The sequence below is a fragment of the Schizosaccharomyces octosporus genome (assembly GCF_000150505.1).
Source record: "Schizosaccharomyces octosporus yFS286 unplaced genomic scaffold supercont6.3, whole genome shotgun sequence".
In the NCBI taxonomy this organism is placed as follows: domain Eukaryota; kingdom Fungi; phylum Ascomycota; class Schizosaccharomycetes; order Schizosaccharomycetales; family Schizosaccharomycetaceae; genus Schizosaccharomyces; species Schizosaccharomyces octosporus.
This window is the reverse complement of record NW_013185621.1, coordinates 1690952-1707979: the sequence shown is the minus strand read 5'-3', so window position 1 is coordinate 1707979 and position 17028 is coordinate 1690952. Positions and strand designations below refer to the sequence as shown.

Genomic DNA, 17028 nt, shown 5'->3' with positions numbered 1-17028 from the left:
CGTAAAGAAAATACTAAAAGTACTAGTAGAATTGTATAACATATGTCAAAGCTGCCATTTTGTTCCACTACTTGATGGAAACGGTAAAACGAATTGTAATGGGACTAAGACTGCTGTCGTTTTTTTGTTTTTTTTTTTCTTATGCTATCATCACCAAAATAGTATTCAAATAAGGAAAAGTTGGGATAGTTACTCCACATCATTTGACATACATCTTCATTTTTTAGTAAAAGAAAATGATTATCTATAGGAAGCAATAAATTCTATTATAAGTTTCTTTTAATTCTTTCTATCTTCATTTTATTCAACTCTTGTTAAATTCATGGTGGATGAATCGATATAATAGTGTTTTCCTTAAGATAATATTAGCATGGACTATTATCCCTATTAGAGCTTGCTTTCATCCAGAACATTTGTCAGTTTGTATGTAAGCGAGATCCGCATATATTTATTTCTTTCGAATGTTATTTTACTATTTTGAAACTTGCATTTTCTGACTGTCTTTTTGTAAATATTTGGAGCGTATCCCATTGATAAGTCATTGAGTAAAACTTTACAATAGAGAAGGGTGTACAAGACAAGAGAAGGGTTTCCAGTTTTATTTTTTTTTATTATTTATTTCTTTCTTAGGATCCCTTGATATATCGCAATTGTTTTTATTTGTTTAACGATATAGAAACTATTGATCAGCATGCTTTCTACCTGTATTACAGTTGCGGGATCAGACTGCAGCGGCGGTGCTGGTATCCAAGCCGATTTGAAGGTGTTTACAGCTCATTCTGTGTATGGTATGAGCGCTATAACCGCTATAACATCACAGAACACCATTGGTGTCAATGGTGTACATTTAATACCGGCTCCCTTTGTTGAAAAACAAATAGACGCGTGTATGTTGGACGTTAAATGTAATGTTATGAAAACTGGAATGTTATTTATTCCTGCTATACTCAAAGTAACTCTCGATATGATTGATCGTTACAAACTTAAGACTGTTGTTGTGGATCCATTGATTGCTACACGTAAGGGTGTTTTGCTCGTTTTACCTGGCTATCTGGAACTATTTATTAAAGAGCTCATTCCCAGAGCTACTATATTAACTCCAAACATAGCAGAGGCGAGTATATTATTGAAACATATGACTCAAGAAACAATCGAGATTCACCATGTCGATGATGTGAAGACATTGGGAGCGAAATTGATTGCCTCTGGATGTAAAAATATCATTATTCGTTGTGATGGTATTTCTTTCGATAATGAGTTTTTTGTTTGCAAGGATTCTTTAACGCCATCCTCATGGTATGTATACGTTCTATGCACTAGCGAAGTACAGTTGGTCATACCTCAAAAATGGCTGTCTACAAAAATTGCAAAAGGGACAAGCTGCGCTTTGTCTTCTGCCATTGCTGCTAATCTCGCTAATGAAATGGACGTGCAAACCGCCGTGAAACGTTCCGTTGCTTATACTCAGCATGCTCTTGAGTATAGCTTCCATCTAGGTCGCGGAGCAAATTCTTTAGAATATTCTTCTGGCTATGGGTGTTTACCATTTGAGGAAGGAGAATTCGTTGGGTATTTTAGAAATCATCCTCACCTATCACAAACCTGGAACTTTCTTTTTGAGCATCATTTTTTGCAAAAGTTTAAGAATACAACTTTAGCTATTGACGAGTTTAAGAAATACCTAGCTCTGAAGTATCATATGCTAATGAATAATGCCCAAGCTGCAGGCCTGACAGCATTTTCTTCTTCTAATATAGCTGTTATAGAACGCAGTGCCAATATTATTCAGATCATAAAGGAGGAAAATGTAATTCATCTGCAAATTTGCAAGCAGTATGGTTTGGCACCTGAACAATTCGTGGATAGAAAACCTGCATTTGTCAACGCACACTCTTCCTTTATCAATGATGTTGGACAACGTGAAGGAGTTCTTGGTATCCAGGTAGCCATGCTTCCTTTTTCTATTATCCTTCAAGACATATTCTCAAAAATGGATATTTTGGACTCCGGTGCTTTTAAACCTTTTGTTTTACATTGCAAGGATTCTGTAACCATAGAGCATATCAACGGTCTTTTGAGAAACTTGGAATCTGAAGCTTCTACCTTAGTACCTGAAAAAATCCAGCAACTATTAAATATATTAGAGCAAAGCATTTCGTTTGAGATGGCAGCTTTTGATATTACTTTAGACAATGAAACTACTATATTTTAATTCAATAATGTTTTTACTCTAATTTGCTTCAAGAAAATCACTATAGTTTTTAGATTTGCCAAATGCTGAAGACATTTGGTTTCGTAAACGAGTACATACCATACAATGTAGTACCTTCTCTGTCTTTTAATTACTTTAATTAAAATATTACATTCTTTTTATTATTGTTCACTTTAACACAAACGGTTTCTCCTACGAATTATCCAGAGAATTCATTTGTTTATTTACACTCTTTATTTTTATTTCCTTAAAAATAAAAAGAAAATTTTTTTTACAAAAAAATTTCATTGGCTTTCGTTATTTTTGAAAGTTGCCTCCACTTGAACTGCTGAAAATTTTCACTATATATAGTCCGACCCCAGCCGTTTCTACCTAATAAACATACCTTTACCATAACACCATCTTACCCAAATTTTTTAAAGATGTCTTACAGAGGAGATAGTTATCATAACCAAGACGGTGGCTATGGCAGAGGCTATTCTGACGGAGGTAACCGCGGTAGTTATAGAGGCGGCGGTGGCCGTTACAACTCTCGTGGTTCATACGGAGGTGGTAGAGACGGTTCTTCATATGGTGGCCGTAAGAATGACTTCTACGAGTCCGAAGCAGGTGCCAACTTAGAGAAGAAGGATTGGACGAACGAAACTTTGACTCCATTCCAAAAGGATTTTTATAAGGAGCACGAAGATGTTAGCAACCGTTCCGATGCTGAAGTTGACGCTTACCGCAAAGAGAAGGAGATCGTCGTTCATGGATTGAACGTTCCTAAGCCAGTTACAAACTTCGATGAGGCTTGTTTTCCCAACTACGTCTTAAAGGAAGTTAAGCAATTGGGATTTGAAGCCCCAACAGCCATTCAACAACAAGCTTGGCCCATGGCTATGTCTGGTCGTGACATGGTTGGTATTTCTGCAACTGGTTCTGGTAAAACTCTTACATACTGCTTACCCGCAATCGTCCACATTAATGCTCAACCATTGCTTGCTCCAGGCGATGGCCCCATTGTTCTCGTTTTGGCTCCTACACGTGAGTTAGCAGTCCAAATCCAAACTGAGTGCACCAAGTTTGGCCGTTCCTCTCGTATTCGTAACACTTGTGTTTATGGTGGTGTTCCTCGTGGTCCTCAAATTCGTGATTTGATTCGTGGTGTAGAAATTTGCATTGCAACCCCTGGTCGTCTTTTAGATATGCTTGATGCCAATAAGACAAACCTTCGTAGAGTTACTTACTTGGTTTTGGATGAAGCTGACCGAATGTTGGATATGGGTTTCGAACCTCAAATCCGTAAAATCGTTGACCAAATTCGTCCTGATCGTCAAACTTTGATGTTTTCCGCTACATGGCCCAAGGAGGTTCAACGTCTTGCCCGCGACTACTTAAATGATTATATTCAATGTACCGTTGGTTCTTTGGACTTGTCTGCCTCCCATAACATTAAGCAAGTCATTCAAGTCGTAGACAACTCTGAAAAGAGTGCACGTCTCGGTCGTGATATTGAAGAGATTCTGAAGGATCGCGTTAACAAGGTTTTGATTTTCACAGGCACAAAACGTGTTGCTGATGATATTACTCGATTTTTAAGACAAGATGGATGGCCCGCTCTTGCCATTCATGGTGACAAGGCTCAGGATGAGCGTGATTGGGTATTGGGAGAGTTCCGTTCTGGAAAATCTCCTGTAATGGTTGCAACTGATGTTGCTTCCAGAGGTATTGGTAAGTATATTACAAAAACTTTTATTTGTGTAGGCTTTATGAAAGGGTTCCATGCCCTGCTACCTTCGTTTGATTGACGAAAGGTTTAATCAGAAGATGCCTTCAATTTGTACGAGTGGCATTATGTTTGAGATTATAGATGGATTCGCATACTAAGGTGATATTCTTTTAACTTTGAGTAGCCTGTCGGTTATTGCGAACGCTTGGCTCAAGACATGCTGTTCTTCTTTTCCAAAAAGGGGGAGAAGATTAAGAGGAGATTATGGTCACTAGAATCATGAATAGTGTGGGCTTTGTGTTGTGGAAGGCTTGATTGCGAATGTGGTTGGTTGTGGTGGAATGAAAAGGTCTCGTTTACGGTGTTGGGTATCATACAGGTGCCGAACTTCTCTGGAGGCTTTGAAACCAGCCATTTGCATTATTGGGCCTTGAAACCCAGGATAATCTTGGCTACTTGCTTTGAAAACCACACTGTGTGATTTAAACCTATTCTCTTCTTGAACTTTGAACAATTTGGCAAACGTTGTACCAAAAAAGTTACGGTGAAGTTGCCATGAACATCTTTTGATTAAACTTGCAGATTAGGTAGCAGATTTTGAAGAATCGGCTGTTCTGCGTTTAAGTTTCGGACTTGATACGAGTGCGGATCGATTCTTCTTAAAAAAGTTGAACGAGCATGTCATGATCTTGGGTATAATGAGGAACGCTGCCTCATGAAACTTATACCCATTTAAATGCCAGCATGAAGTGAAAGAATTAGAATTTACCCAATGGGGTTGTTACTAACATAAAATAGATGTCAAAGGAATTACTCACGTTGTTAATTATGACTTCCCAGGAAACACTGAAGACTATGTTCACCGTATTGGACGTACTGGACGTGCTGGCGCTAAAGGTACTGCCATCACCTACTTTACTTCTGACAACTCCAAGCAAGCTCGAGAGTTGGTTGGCATCTTGCGGGAAGCCAAGCAGGAGATTGATCCCAAATTAGAAGAGATGGTCCGTTACTCTGGTGGAGGCGGTCGTTTCGGCGGTGGATATCGTAGAGGTGGAGGTTATGGTAGAGGAGGATTCCGCCGCGGCGGTGGTGGCTACGGCGGTGGTCGTGGTCGCTCCTTTACTGGCAGTAATAACCAACCTCTTAGTCACTCTAAATGGTAAAATCTGAGAAATCAGAATAGGGTAACTTTTTTGGAAGGTGAATTGGGGTTTCGGTTATATATATATGCATTCATTAGATTAATCTAGGTTTATGCGGCTGGTGAATTTAATTAATATATGTCCTTAGTTTAAATTTTATATGTCGAAAACAAAGTAGCTACTGATAACAACATTTTAGGAGATCAGTGAAATGTTCTATTTAAAAATCATTTCGGACAAGTGATATAGCTGTGAGAAACAGAGGTAGCAAAGAAAGAATACAAGTTATTATATCCTAATTTAGAATTGTGAGATTCAAAAAAGGGCGCTAGTCAATAAATAATGAGACAAAAGGCAATCCGCAATCGACAGTATGTAAAGGAAGCAAGCAATATTTGGAAGTTGTCCTCTACCAACAACTGCCTACCTTTTTTCGACGCTACTGTGCGTGATATCGAATTATTGGGAATAGCAAACTTTCTCTTGCATTTTACCGAATCAGTGTATTTTTTAGTTAATATTTGATTTTAATAATTCACAAAAGCTGAAAGTCTTTAAGTGGGAATCTTTATTGGGTGACGTAATAAAAAGTTTTTAGAAACCACATTAAAAAAAAGAATTCTTAACAAAAATCATTGTACTTCTCGAAAACTGAATAAATTCTTTTCTTGGAAGATAAAGAAGTATAGAATAGGTTTAGCTATTACATTGTCTGAAAGTGGAGTGAATAATTAGACGTTTAACGTATCATCGTCTCTATTAAGTTTTAAGCAGTTTTAATACATACAGCCGGTTTATATTGGAAATTCTGCGTGTCTGTTTTCAATTCTTATCATTGCCTCATCATAAGAAAAGGATTATTGGAGCTTGCGTGATTTAACCAAATCGGATAAGTATTTTCTCTTTCCCTAGTACATTCAAAGCGAGTCAACTTTTGGCTTATTAATCTTACTCCCTTTCTCATTTTCTTTGCCCTGTAAGTCGAAAGCAGAAGCTTTTCTTTCAGGCGATAAGAAAGGCGCTGAAGTGTTTCAACGAAAACGAAAAGGACATTCTTACTAACTTGAGAAAGTTTAGTATATTATCCCTTGGATTAAGCTACAATCTTGTATATAAAACAAGTTATTGATAATAGAACTTGCTTAAACGGAGAGTTTTATTCGTTTACGATTTTGAAGTTTTCTTTGGTAAATTTGGAAGTCTAATTTTATTACAAGCCTTTCCAAGTATATTTATTGAAATATCTTTATTATACTCTACTATGTCGGGTGTCATTTATTATAAATTTAAATCTCAGAAGGATCCCTCGCGGGTGACTTTTGACGGTACTGTAGGAATGTCGGTTTTTGATGTCAAACGTGAAATTATCCAGCAAAAAAAGTTGGGTAGCGGTCTTGATTTCGATCTTTTGCTATATAATGCCAACACCAATGAAGAATATGATGACGATACGTATATTATTCCCCGATCTACTTCTGTAATTGTACGACGTGTTCCTGCTCAAAAATCTGGCAAAGGTACCGCCGCACGCTATGTAAGCGGTACACCACGTATGACTGGAAATTCGAGGCCAGAATTAGCCAAAAAACCTGTACCTATGTTACAGAAGAAACCTCAGCCAACTGCCGGTCCAGCTGGGGATGCATCTGTCACGAAGTCGGCTCCAGGTTCATCAGAAGAAGTTGCTATTCAACAGATGTTTCAAGTCTCTAGCGATCAATGGCGTGAGACACAGGATAAAATGGCATCTGCTACTCCTATTTACAAGCCTAATCAAAGACGCGTTGCGGCGTCCGTTCCCGACAAGCCTCCTCCACCTGGCTATATATGTTATAGATGCGGTCTAAAAGGCCACTGGATTCAAGCCTGTCCTACAAATTCTGATCCAAACTACGATGGCAAACCGAGAGTGAAGAGGACCACTGGTATTCCACGTTCGTTCCTTAAAAGCATTGATGCTCCTGCCGAGGGAGATACCGCCAATATTATGATTAACGCTGAAGGAGAATATGTAGTTGCACAACCTGACCAAGCATCATGGGAGTCCTATCAAGCTCGAAAAGTAGCCTTGACTGAGAACGATGTTTATAAAATGCAGCCTCCTGACTCGTCATTGGCCTGTACTATTTGCAAAAAGCTGGCTAAAAATGCCCTTCGAACTCCTTGCTGTAACCAGTTATTTTGTGAGGAGTGTATACAGACCGCTCTTTTAGATACTGATTTTGAATGCCCCCACTGTCACAAAAAGGATATACTGCTCGATTCTTTGAAAGCCGATTACCAAGTTCAACGAAAGATAGAATCTGTTGTAAGATCTGTCTTGGGTACCCATAATAAAGAAAGCGAAGATTCCAGTGCTGGCTTCGATTCTTCCTCTTCCTCCTTAAACGAGAAGAGAAAGCGTGAAGATGTTGATGAAGTTAGCAATCCATCGAAATATAGCGCAAAATCATCAGCCAACTATGCAAAACCATCTGCTCAACCCGCATTTCATCCTGGTATGCCGATGCCTGCCGGTATGCCGATGCCACCTGGTATGCCACCGTTGCCTCATTTGCAGGGTTTTCCGGCACCATTTCCTCCTTTCATGATGCCAGGGTTTCCCCAAATGCCAATGATGAATAGTAACGAAATGAGCAACAATGCATATGGTTCTCAATTCCGCACCAATTATAAACCACCAAGTCGCTCTTCTCATTCCCCTACACCTACAAACTCAACAGTTCAAAATAACTCTTCAACGAATATAACCTAATATCATTTATGATGGTTAAAGATAAGAACGCATTGTAAATCGTGACGAACCGTTACATGACTGTTGGCCTATAAATACTTTACTTTTCTTGCCGTAATGGCAAGTATTCAAACGGAATTTTTGCGTGTTGAACATTGTATCAATTTTTTGGATTCGCAGTTCTGTTTTACTTCTTGGAATCAATGTTTGTAAGTCTAGTCATTCTTTTAATAATTAATTACGATAGAAACTCAATACAATTGTTACTATGAAAATACTTGTTTGTATGGTACTCGATCTTGTCCATAGCTCAAAAGTGATCAACTATATGGAGACAACATAACTCCTTTCTTTGAATATAAAATAAATATATTCAGAGCTTTTATTTAAGACGTGAAAAAACTCATAAAAGCTAGAACTTAACATTCAGTATTTTAGACTCCCTATTTTCGTTTACAATATACGATGCAGTCTGTAAATGTACTGGACAAAACTTCGAAAAAAGCCTTCATATTTATGAAAGCCAACTTATTGAAGGTTATAAAAACTTCTTTTTTACCCCTATAAGTTTTGAATTTATCCCATAGTATTCATCTGCAGGTTGCAGTCGTGAATTGTATACTTAGTACTTTTTTCGGTAGGCTAGTCTTTTCGTTTTTGCATGAAGCCATAACGCTCTTTTTACTGTATCAGTTGTTTCGTTTACCTTGATTGAATATTAAAATATAAAAATTGAAGATACCGGTTTCGCGTTTATGGAGGCAGTTAATAAGGAAAATAAAGAAAATGTGTATGGATCAAACTTGGTGAATCCTACTGCGCTACGACCAGTTGCTTTTCATGTGTTTACCAGGAAATATGATCTAAATATAAATCGAGATTCATTGCAAGAATTAGCTGCTTATGTATCCAAAAGATGTGGCTCACATTGGCGAAGTCAGTGTGAACCACTTTTAGACGAAATTGCCAAGACTTGGAAACGCACGCATGGTAAGTAATGGCTAAATTTAATTATTGCTTCTAACACATCTTTAAGATTCGGAGCCAATTGTCACGAAACCTCTCTTATCCTCCTTGTTAACCAACTTAACCGTTCCTCATGAAGCACGTACCTCTTCGTTTTCCCGGACACCGACGATTGACTCAACCAATTCTCTCTTAAGGTCTAGCAGTACCCAAGTGCGGGATACACTTCGCGAAGATGATTATTTCCGAGTCATTGACTCATTTCAACTTCCAAAGAGAATTTATGACCCTAACAGAAAGATCTTTATTTCATCGAAAACAACTCCGAGTTTACTGGCCCCGGCTTCCGCTTCTGTTGATATGCTTCATCGTAGGTTTCACGTAATATATAGCCGGATTCTTAGAAATGAAAACTTTCAAAACCCTTCTTTTAGTGGATCCTTTTCCCAAACGAATTCACACCAAATCACGCCAATTAGAAATCTTTTAGGAAGATCTGGTGATGATTTCTTGCTTTTCGGACTTCTGTCGCTTGCGCCTGATGGAAAACTTTGGTTAGAGGATTTGGACAGTCAAGTACAGCTTGATATATCAAAAGCTACTTTTGGGTTTGGACATTTTTGCGCCGGTTGCTTTGTTCTGGTTAACGGACACTTTATGGACTCTGGTGTTTTCTTGGTTACGGAAGTTGGCCATCCACCTATAGAAAGGAGAGAAGCTTCTTTAAAAGCGCTATCGCAGGTAGATTCTTTCGGATCCCAGTTAGACGCTAATCAAATCACTTTACTCCGTCATGCTGAACAAGCTTATAAAGCCCCGTTTGTTTTCCTAAGCGAAGTCCATCTAGACGATACCCGATGTCTACAAGCGTTAGAAAAAGTTTTTCAGAAATACGAATACGCCGAATTACTACCGGCCTGTATTGTTCTATGCGGCAGTTTTACGTCTACCGCGTTTCACAACTCTGGTAGTTCCTTAGATTACAAAGAAGGATTCAACAAACTAGCTCTTATATTTGCTAAATTCACGAATATCTCAAAAAATTGCAAAATTATATTCGTTCCTGGACCTAATGACCCTTGGACCACTTACGGTCTTTCGTTGATGCCGAAGCGTGCAATTCCTCTTCACTTTGTTAATCGTATCCAAAGAATATGCAAAAATGCTATATTCTCATCTAATCCTTGTAGAATATCTTTCTTTTCTCAGGAGATTGTAATCTATCGTGAGGACATTACCGGAAGATTCCAAAGACACGACCTTAAAGCTTGTAATGATTCATCTCAAAGCGCTCAATCTGACACGCTTCCCCTTGAGGAGCAACAATTGTATCAAAACAGAAAGGTAAGTTCTATTGCTAATCTAATCGTTTACTAACTCGTATAAGCTCGTGAAGACTATCCTAGATCAGTCGCATTTGTCTCCGTTCCACCCTAGAACCAGACCTGTCCTTTGGGATTTTGATTACACCTTAAGTACTTTCCCTTTACCTAATTGTGTAAGTTACTTACTAGCGTTAGCATACTAACGAATTAGTTGGCAATTGTGGATTCCCAAGTTCCGGCTTTCAATGTTCACTACGGAGGCTGTTTAACACTGAATCCAGGATCATTAATACTTGGTTTACATTACAATTGGCAAGAACTCCATCCAGTCACCAAACAGGTTGTTTCGTTTCAGGAACGTCTTTAAGTATTATGGGCTGTAGAGATTCTACATCAAAAAGCCACTGTATTTATTAATGTAAAATCTATGGGGTATATAAAACGACTACATGGCAGAAGCAAGAGTTAATAGAATAATATTAGGAAGGGTGTATAATATATTATCTAATTTACATTCATGAATGAATATGTTTCTAAGTAAAAGAATCAATCTATTTCACAACAACCACGAAAGTAAAAACCACAAAGTACAGCTGATCAAGATCGTATTACTCAGTAAACAACCATCCATCCACATTAACATTTGTTTCTATATTTTTCGGAATTCATCATTACGAAAGGTAACAAGCATTCAACACAACGGAGCAACTAAGTTCCACCAATATCTTTTCAGTACCTTTGAGTTGATATAACTAACTCGAGAAACTGTTGCTTATACTTACTCTCAACAATGAAGTAGAGAAGACCGTAGACAAAGAAATTATTTTATTCCTAATCCAAACAAATAATGAAGGTGAGGTACGAGTAATGCAAAGAACATTATAGATTAAACGTAATAAAATCATATCAACTACGCAGAAAGATAAAACGGATATTAAAATTAAGTAGGAACGGAACGGACGATTAACATTAGGAGCAAAACATGAAACAGGGCATAAAGCAATTAAGACGGATCAGAATGTCTTTTAGTTGAACAGGTCGGAACTATTAAACATGCAGAAAATTCTTAGTCAACAAAAAGCTCTAGTCAAAAATTTTTTAAGACTAGATATTGATAGCATAAACTTTTAATATGAAGGAAGAAGGAATACAGAAAGTCAGCCATAGTCCAATAATGTAGTATTAAATAAAGTCCAGCATGTAATAGACGTACGATAACAGGAACAGAAAAATACCAGCTAAAAGCAGAAGAATAAATAATCGCTTTGACAGGAAATACCTAGAATAGGAGGTGGGGGAAGAATCCGATTTCGACAAGGTTTCACTCAGAAATCGACTGTGATGAGAATGCCAAGATTGGGAGTTATCTTTTTGTAATAAATGGGTCTTGGTACTAGGGATATGATTTGGAAAATGTGTAGCGAGCCCACGAGTCGTGGCAGTAGGACTCATATTTTTCAAGTCAGTAGATGCAGCAGCAGGAATGGAAGAAAACTTTGCTGATCGTTTAGGAACAATCTTTGGAGACCAGTTAGTAGCGCCAAGGGAAGTGCCATTTGAGCAAGTAGCGCCGTAATGAGAAACATGATTGATGGGCGGCAACATTTCTAAAGGAAGATTGCAAGCTTGTAAAGATCGAATAGAATTTGATGGTGAATGCTGAGAATCTTCATCAAATGGAGAATTTACACTCTCGTATACAAAGTTCTCGCTTTCCTCATCATTGGAATCTTGGTCAACAGCAGATGCAACTCTCGCAGCGAACATTGCTGACTTCGAAGTTATGACTGACTAATTAGCATATTTATTCATAAAAAGGAAATTCGCATCCACTGGCAGCGGTCAAGTCACCATATCAACAGTTACGGTAGTAAACATGCTGTCTCCCATAACATACCATTTGGCACTGAAACCTTTTTCTTCTTCGAGCTATTCTTTTTAGATTTCAAAGCTTCAAAGGAAGGTTTTTTTGAGCAACTTCCAGATATTTGTACCTGCGAAACGTTCATGACAGTTTCCGTTTCAACGGACATTTGCATTGGTTTCGATTCTGGGATTTTCATCTTCACTAAATGAATTGCAATTCCTTTCCTTAATGAAACTTTTTAAGCTCAAAATTAAGGCACAATGGCTCTTGGACGTTTATTTCTAGTTTCTTCCTGTCATGCGAATGGCACGTTACGAGCCCTAGATTCTTGTCACTTCTTGATGCAACCCTACCCTAAGGACATGTAAGTGCTAGTCACAATCTATGTCTGTTTACACATTATATATATTACCTCCATCCTACCTGTTTATTTACGCGAATAAAAGATCTTAGGAAGTCGAGAAGCTTTGGATTTGCTGTGGTAAACGTGATGTGAGTCGCATGCATCTACCAACGAAGTTACAAAATCAATGCCAAAGACTTGTAGGATTATTAGCAAGTAGTCCGGCAACAAGTGAGAATCATGACTCAAAACAAGGGTTTCTCTTGCAACAACGTGAAGATAGAACATATCAAATATGGAAAGAGTTTACAGAAGTGCTCCGAATCTTATCATTGAATGTTACAGAAGATGAAGAAGATGAAAGCAAAAGCCCGTTTTTCGATGCTTTTGAAAGTTTGACTACTTTACCATTACTTCAGGAGTTTTCATCTTCAGTTCCTTCAAACCATTCAAAGGCTTATGTGGAGTCGTTACTCCAAGAGCAAAACCATCTTTCTGATCAGAACTTACAAGTAGAAGAAGAGATAATAGAGCTCAACCGAAAAATCCAGGAGGAGCGTATTTTGTTGCAGTCAATTGAACCGGCCTCCCAAAAAGTTGCCGGAAGTCTTTTGCAACATTCTTCTAAAAGTGAGGTCTATCGTGATTCTATGGAGAGTATCCAACACGAATTGAGGACAGAAAGATGTCGATGGGAAATTTTACGCAATGTTGTTCAAGTTATTATTTTGGAATCCGGTTCATCGTTCGCTGACGATGAGCAGCTACTTCAGATCATGGAAGAATGTGGAGAACGAAGTCATGATTACTCAGTTTAAAAAGGGTTTTATTTTTAAAGGTATGTTCACCACTCTGTAATTTACCCAATGATGGTTTTTTTGAATTTCTTCAACGGAGCCCTTCAACTAAAATGTTGGTTGGGTGCGGGACGAAACTTGACATACTGAGGGTAGCTTATTTTCTCTATTTTTCTCTGATGAATCATTTACTAACTTTACATAGTTGCTAGTCTTATAGTTCAGATCCTTTTTCTTGCTAACAATAAACTTTTTCATTTACATACGAGTCTATAACAAGGGTATACACATTGGTAAAATTAAGGAATGTAGTCATAACGGAAAGGAAGAAAGGTAAGATGTAATAAACAAGATGCTAGGTATGTCTTGACAAAATTTACGCAAGATCGAAACCAGTATAGTTCTTTCAACACGGGAGAAGTCTATAGGATAAGGAGAGGAAATTTGTAAGCAGTGATTCAAGTGAAACGAATCAGGCTAAAAGAGAAATTATAGCTTGTTTGCACGATCATCGCTGCGTAGAGCAACAAACATAAAGAAGTAGCAAAACTAATTGTACAAAGGTGCTCCAATATTTTTGTTTTAAATTAAATATTTTGTTTTTTGGCAGAGTTGTTATCTCTTGAATGACCATCATAGCCAGCTCTGCTAGGGCGATTACGGAACTGACGTCTAGCACCAGCATTGTGGCCATCACCACCGCGACGATCGTTGGACTTACCTACCTTGTTGGGTACCACACGGCGTCTCTCTTCAATATTTAGAACGCCGTTTTCAGTATCCACAGAACCTTTAGCGAGGGCTGTCTGAACGCAAGTATGGTCGTTAAAGTCAACATAAGCTGTACCTTTACGGCGGGCATATTCAACGCTCTTGACAGAACCAAAAACGCCAAGTACTTGCTTCAAATTATCCTCGGAAACATCATTTGGAATATTCTTGACAAACACTGAAGTTTCTAACTGTTTCTCGGTCTGAGGTTGTTGAGCAGTAGGAACATTGGCGGGCTTGATAGTAGAGCTTTGTTGTTGAGAAGGTACACTATCGGTAACAGCAGCCTGAGATTTGGACTCAGAAGCGTTACGAGCAATCAAGTTTGCCCATGTTCTGGGGGCCTTGGCGGTAGCAGATGGGGCAGCAGGACTGTGTTGTTTAGGGATCGCTTCAGCTTCAAATTTATTGGGAACAGGGGCAGCTTGAGACAAAGAAGGAGAGGCTACTGAAGGTAAAGCTTCGGGGTTAGGTTGTTGAGAGACTTCTACATTCGTAAGTTCAGTAGTAGCCACTTGAGGTTTCTCAGTTTCAGGCTTAGATTGTTCGGAAGGATGGGGTTCGTCTGTAGATTCTTGAGGGGTAAAAGAAGGAGCATTGTTGCTGTTCATGTGAGAGACATCGGGAGCTTCAGTTTCCTCTACGTCTTCGTCTTCAACATCTTCGCGTAAAAATCGGAAAATATCATTTAAAACAAAGTAGCCATTGGGCTGTTCCGCCAAGAAGAAGGTCTGGGCAAATTTTCTGGAGAGTTTTCCCTTGTTGGACATTTCTCCCAATACCTGGATGACGATACCTCCATTGCAAGAAGCTAAGCTGTCAACATTCGAAATAAGGACTTTACAGTTTTGAAAGTCTAAATCCAAAATCTTATTGTGAATTTCCTATAGCCATGAGTTAGTCAACCGTTAAGCAACAACTAACGACTGGGAATGATGCTGATAGAACTGTAGCTATCATCATTCAGCAGTATTCTACACTTACCTGTTGACCGTGACAAAGGCTTATAGCTTCTCCTTCTTCTCCATGAACCAAAGTTGACTTCTTGGTATAAAAGCACTAAAAGCATTAGAATATACCCAGAACATTTCATATCAATTTATTGGCCACTTGATATGATCATTTAATGAAATACATACATGAAGACGATGGGGTTCCTTGTTCAAATAAGTATAGTATTCTTGAACAAACATCCAACCAATCTCATCTTTTCCTACTACGGGTTCCAATACAGTGGTATTTTCAGCAGTCATTGTAGTGAATGTTTTTTTTACGTTAAAAAAATCTAAAAGTGGCTGTATAATTCTACGAAATACAGGTTCGTCAGAAGATCGTTTTCTGTGCGTTGTTCAACAAAATTCTGCAGGGAAACTGTCCGAGGTCACCGGAAGTCACCGAACTTTCACCGAATAAAGAAAAATGCAAAATTGTACTGTTCAGGAAAGGAAGAATTCATGATCTATAAAAGGAATAGCCCAAAAAAGGACGAACTGCTGTCTCTTATTGAAAATACTCCTTTTTTTTCAATGCCTTGGAGGTCGCAATAACGTAAACAAATAAATCACAAATTAGAAGTACAGATAGAAATAAAATATCTTGAGGGAAACCTGAACAATTCTGGTATTAAGAAAAGACATTAAACGTTTAAAGAACGTTTGGGTAAAAACTAAGAGTTCGCTGGTAGAGTATCCTGAAGAAAGAAACGAAAATTAACCGGTGTTTTTTATTTGAGCATTCCCATTTCTTATTATATTTCTCTTATTCTCCTTCTTCTTACATATCCTTTGCGAATTGGTGGAAATGTTCAACTGAGTGGTTCATAGCTCTTATAACACACTCGTCCCTCTACCCATCTCTTTTGTCGAAAACCATTCTGCTCTGAATAGCAGAAAATTCTGACAGAAAGTGGTCTCGAAGTCACGGTATAAAAATAATAAATTTAGAAATTGCTTTTTGTTTCAAGCAACTTGTCGAAAAACATACTTTGAGAAATTTTCATCATGGCAAAACTTGCGTCGCCGAATGGGGCATCCGCTCTATCTGAACTTGGGCAAAAGAAAGTTAACAATGAAAAGAAAAGTTCACCTAAGATTAAGGAGGAAATTCCTCATCAAGAGGAATCCGAATCTGACTCTGACGAAGCACCCGAAGAGGTATCTGTCAAGAGTAGTTCATTGGAAGCAAAAGAACGGTTAAAGCAACTTCATGATCATGAAAGAAGGTATTGAATAGAGCATGCATTTTTCGCTGTAGCGTATGGGTACTGGGAAACGAGACATGCTTGGTATGTCATGAGCAACACCTACTAACACGGTTTTTCTAGATTACGGGAAAATGAAAAAGAAAAGCGAAGAGCTGCAAATGAAAAAAATCGCCAACGGAATGCAACTTTGCAAGAAGCACAAAAACTGGATCTTTCTATTTTAGAGGATGCTGCCAGGGAAGAAGAAGCGAAGGACGAGGAAGATGAGGATGATTACGATACCGAAAGCTTGGAACATGTCCCCATGAACAATAAGATTTTGTTTCCAACTGAGGAGGCACCTCTAAAAAGGCGCAAAAACAAAGTTATAAAGAAGGGTGACTTTAAAGTATCGGTTCTGGATGCTTCCAAGAAGGATCATTTAGCACCTGGATCTGATGCAAAGTTATCTCAAAAGAAACGTTCTTGGCTTCAGCGTCAAGTTGTTCCTCGTCAAAATAAGCGTCGTAAGCCACTTACTGCCGGCTCTTTGTAATGCATGTTTGAAGTGGTTCGTAAACTACCCTTTTTTTTTCATAGAAAGGAGAGCTTTCCCGTTCGTTGGTCTTTATCCCATGTTTTATGCGATTGTCTGTTGGAAACAATGAATCGAGATTTTTAGCGGTTTTTGAAGTCCTATAAAAAAAGGATATATGGGAGAATTGGTTTTTTTGGTTTAGAAAAGATATTACGACTCTTAATTACTAACTTATTTCTGGGTAATTTCTTTTATTAATCTTTTTGTCTTTACTGTATCTAGAAAAGTAGAATTTTGTAGGACGTAATGAGTTTGTGGTAAATATCACTGATTTTCAAAAATTTCAAAACTGAATATTATTCATTGATTTGAAACCATTTTTAAAAAGTAAAAAGAAAAGAAAAACAACTTTTGCAAGGGAAGAGCATGAAAAGAAC

General features: G+C 38.1%; 8 protein-coding genes across 8 annotated transcripts; 6 read left to right on the top strand and 2 right to left on the bottom strand.

The window, feature by feature from the left end:
- Nucleotides 1–303: 303 nt before the first annotated feature.
- On the top strand, nucleotides 304–2219 carry SOCG_01309 (TENA/THI family protein). The gene has a single exon (XM_013164264.1). It carries the CDS (start codon nucleotides 692–694, stop codon nucleotides 2210–2212), a length of 1521 nt encoding a protein of 506 aa, XP_013019718.1. The 5' UTR covers nucleotides 304–691; the 3' UTR covers nucleotides 2213–2219.
- A 415-nt stretch (nucleotides 2220–2634) lies between these two features.
- On the top strand, nucleotides 2635–5089 carry SOCG_01308 (ATP-dependent RNA helicase Dbp2; the record flags this gene model as incomplete). The annotated part of the gene is made up of 2 exons (XM_013164263.1): nucleotides 2635–3925; nucleotides 4722–5089. The coding sequence occupies 2 exons, from the start codon at nucleotides 2635–2637 to the stop codon at nucleotides 5087–5089; spliced, it is 1659 nt and encodes a 552-aa protein (XP_013019717.1).
- Nucleotides 5090–5480: 391 nt separating this feature from the next.
- SOCG_01307 (ubiquitin-protein ligase E3 RBBP6 family protein) lies at nucleotides 5481–8028 on the top strand. The gene has a single exon (XM_013164262.1). The coding sequence runs from the start codon at nucleotides 6330–6332 to the stop codon at nucleotides 7821–7823; it is 1494 nt and encodes a 497-aa protein (XP_013019716.1). The 5' UTR covers nucleotides 5481–6329; the 3' UTR covers nucleotides 7824–8028.
- On the top strand, nucleotides 7962–10637 carry SOCG_01306 (DNA polymerase epsilon catalytic subunit B). Its single transcript, XM_013164261.1, has 4 exons — nucleotides 7962–8792; nucleotides 8839–10112; nucleotides 10156–10266; nucleotides 10305–10637. The coding sequence occupies exons 1-4, from the start codon at nucleotides 8558–8560 to the stop codon at nucleotides 10458–10460; spliced, it is 1776 nt and encodes a 591-aa protein (XP_013019715.1). The 5' UTR covers nucleotides 7962–8557; the 3' UTR covers nucleotides 10461–10637.
- SOCG_01305 (Vac7) lies at nucleotides 10552–12277 on the bottom strand. The gene is made up of 2 exons (XM_013164260.1): nucleotides 11991–12277; nucleotides 10552–11880 (listed from the first exon to the last, which is right to left on the bottom strand). The coding sequence occupies exons 1-2, from the start codon at nucleotides 12154–12156 to the stop codon at nucleotides 11276–11278; spliced, it is 771 nt and encodes a 256-aa protein (XP_013019714.1). The 5' UTR covers nucleotides 12157–12277; the 3' UTR covers nucleotides 10552–11275.
- A 51-nt stretch (nucleotides 12278–12328) lies between these two features.
- On the top strand, nucleotides 12329–13384 carry SOCG_01304 (CENP-H Fta3). The gene has a single exon (XM_013164259.1). It carries the CDS (start codon nucleotides 12462–12464, stop codon nucleotides 13119–13121), a length of 660 nt encoding a protein of 219 aa, XP_013019713.1. The 5' UTR covers nucleotides 12329–12461; the 3' UTR covers nucleotides 13122–13384.
- SOCG_01303 (ubiquitin protease cofactor) lies at nucleotides 13274–16727 on the bottom strand. The gene is made up of 3 exons (XM_013164258.1): nucleotides 15011–16727; nucleotides 14856–14930; nucleotides 13274–14755 (listed from the first exon to the last, which is right to left on the bottom strand). The coding sequence occupies exons 1-3, from the start codon at nucleotides 15122–15124 to the stop codon at nucleotides 13688–13690; spliced, it is 1257 nt and encodes a 418-aa protein (XP_013019712.1). The 5' UTR covers nucleotides 15125–16727; the 3' UTR covers nucleotides 13274–13687.
- On the top strand, nucleotides 15695–16868 carry SOCG_01302 (U3 snoRNP-associated protein Utp16). Its single transcript, XM_013164257.1, has 2 exons — nucleotides 15695–16092; nucleotides 16195–16868. The coding sequence occupies exons 1-2, from the start codon at nucleotides 15872–15874 to the stop codon at nucleotides 16607–16609; spliced, it is 636 nt and encodes a 211-aa protein (XP_013019711.1). The 5' UTR covers nucleotides 15695–15871; the 3' UTR covers nucleotides 16610–16868.
- The last annotated feature ends 160 nt before the right edge of the window (nucleotides 16869–17028 follow it).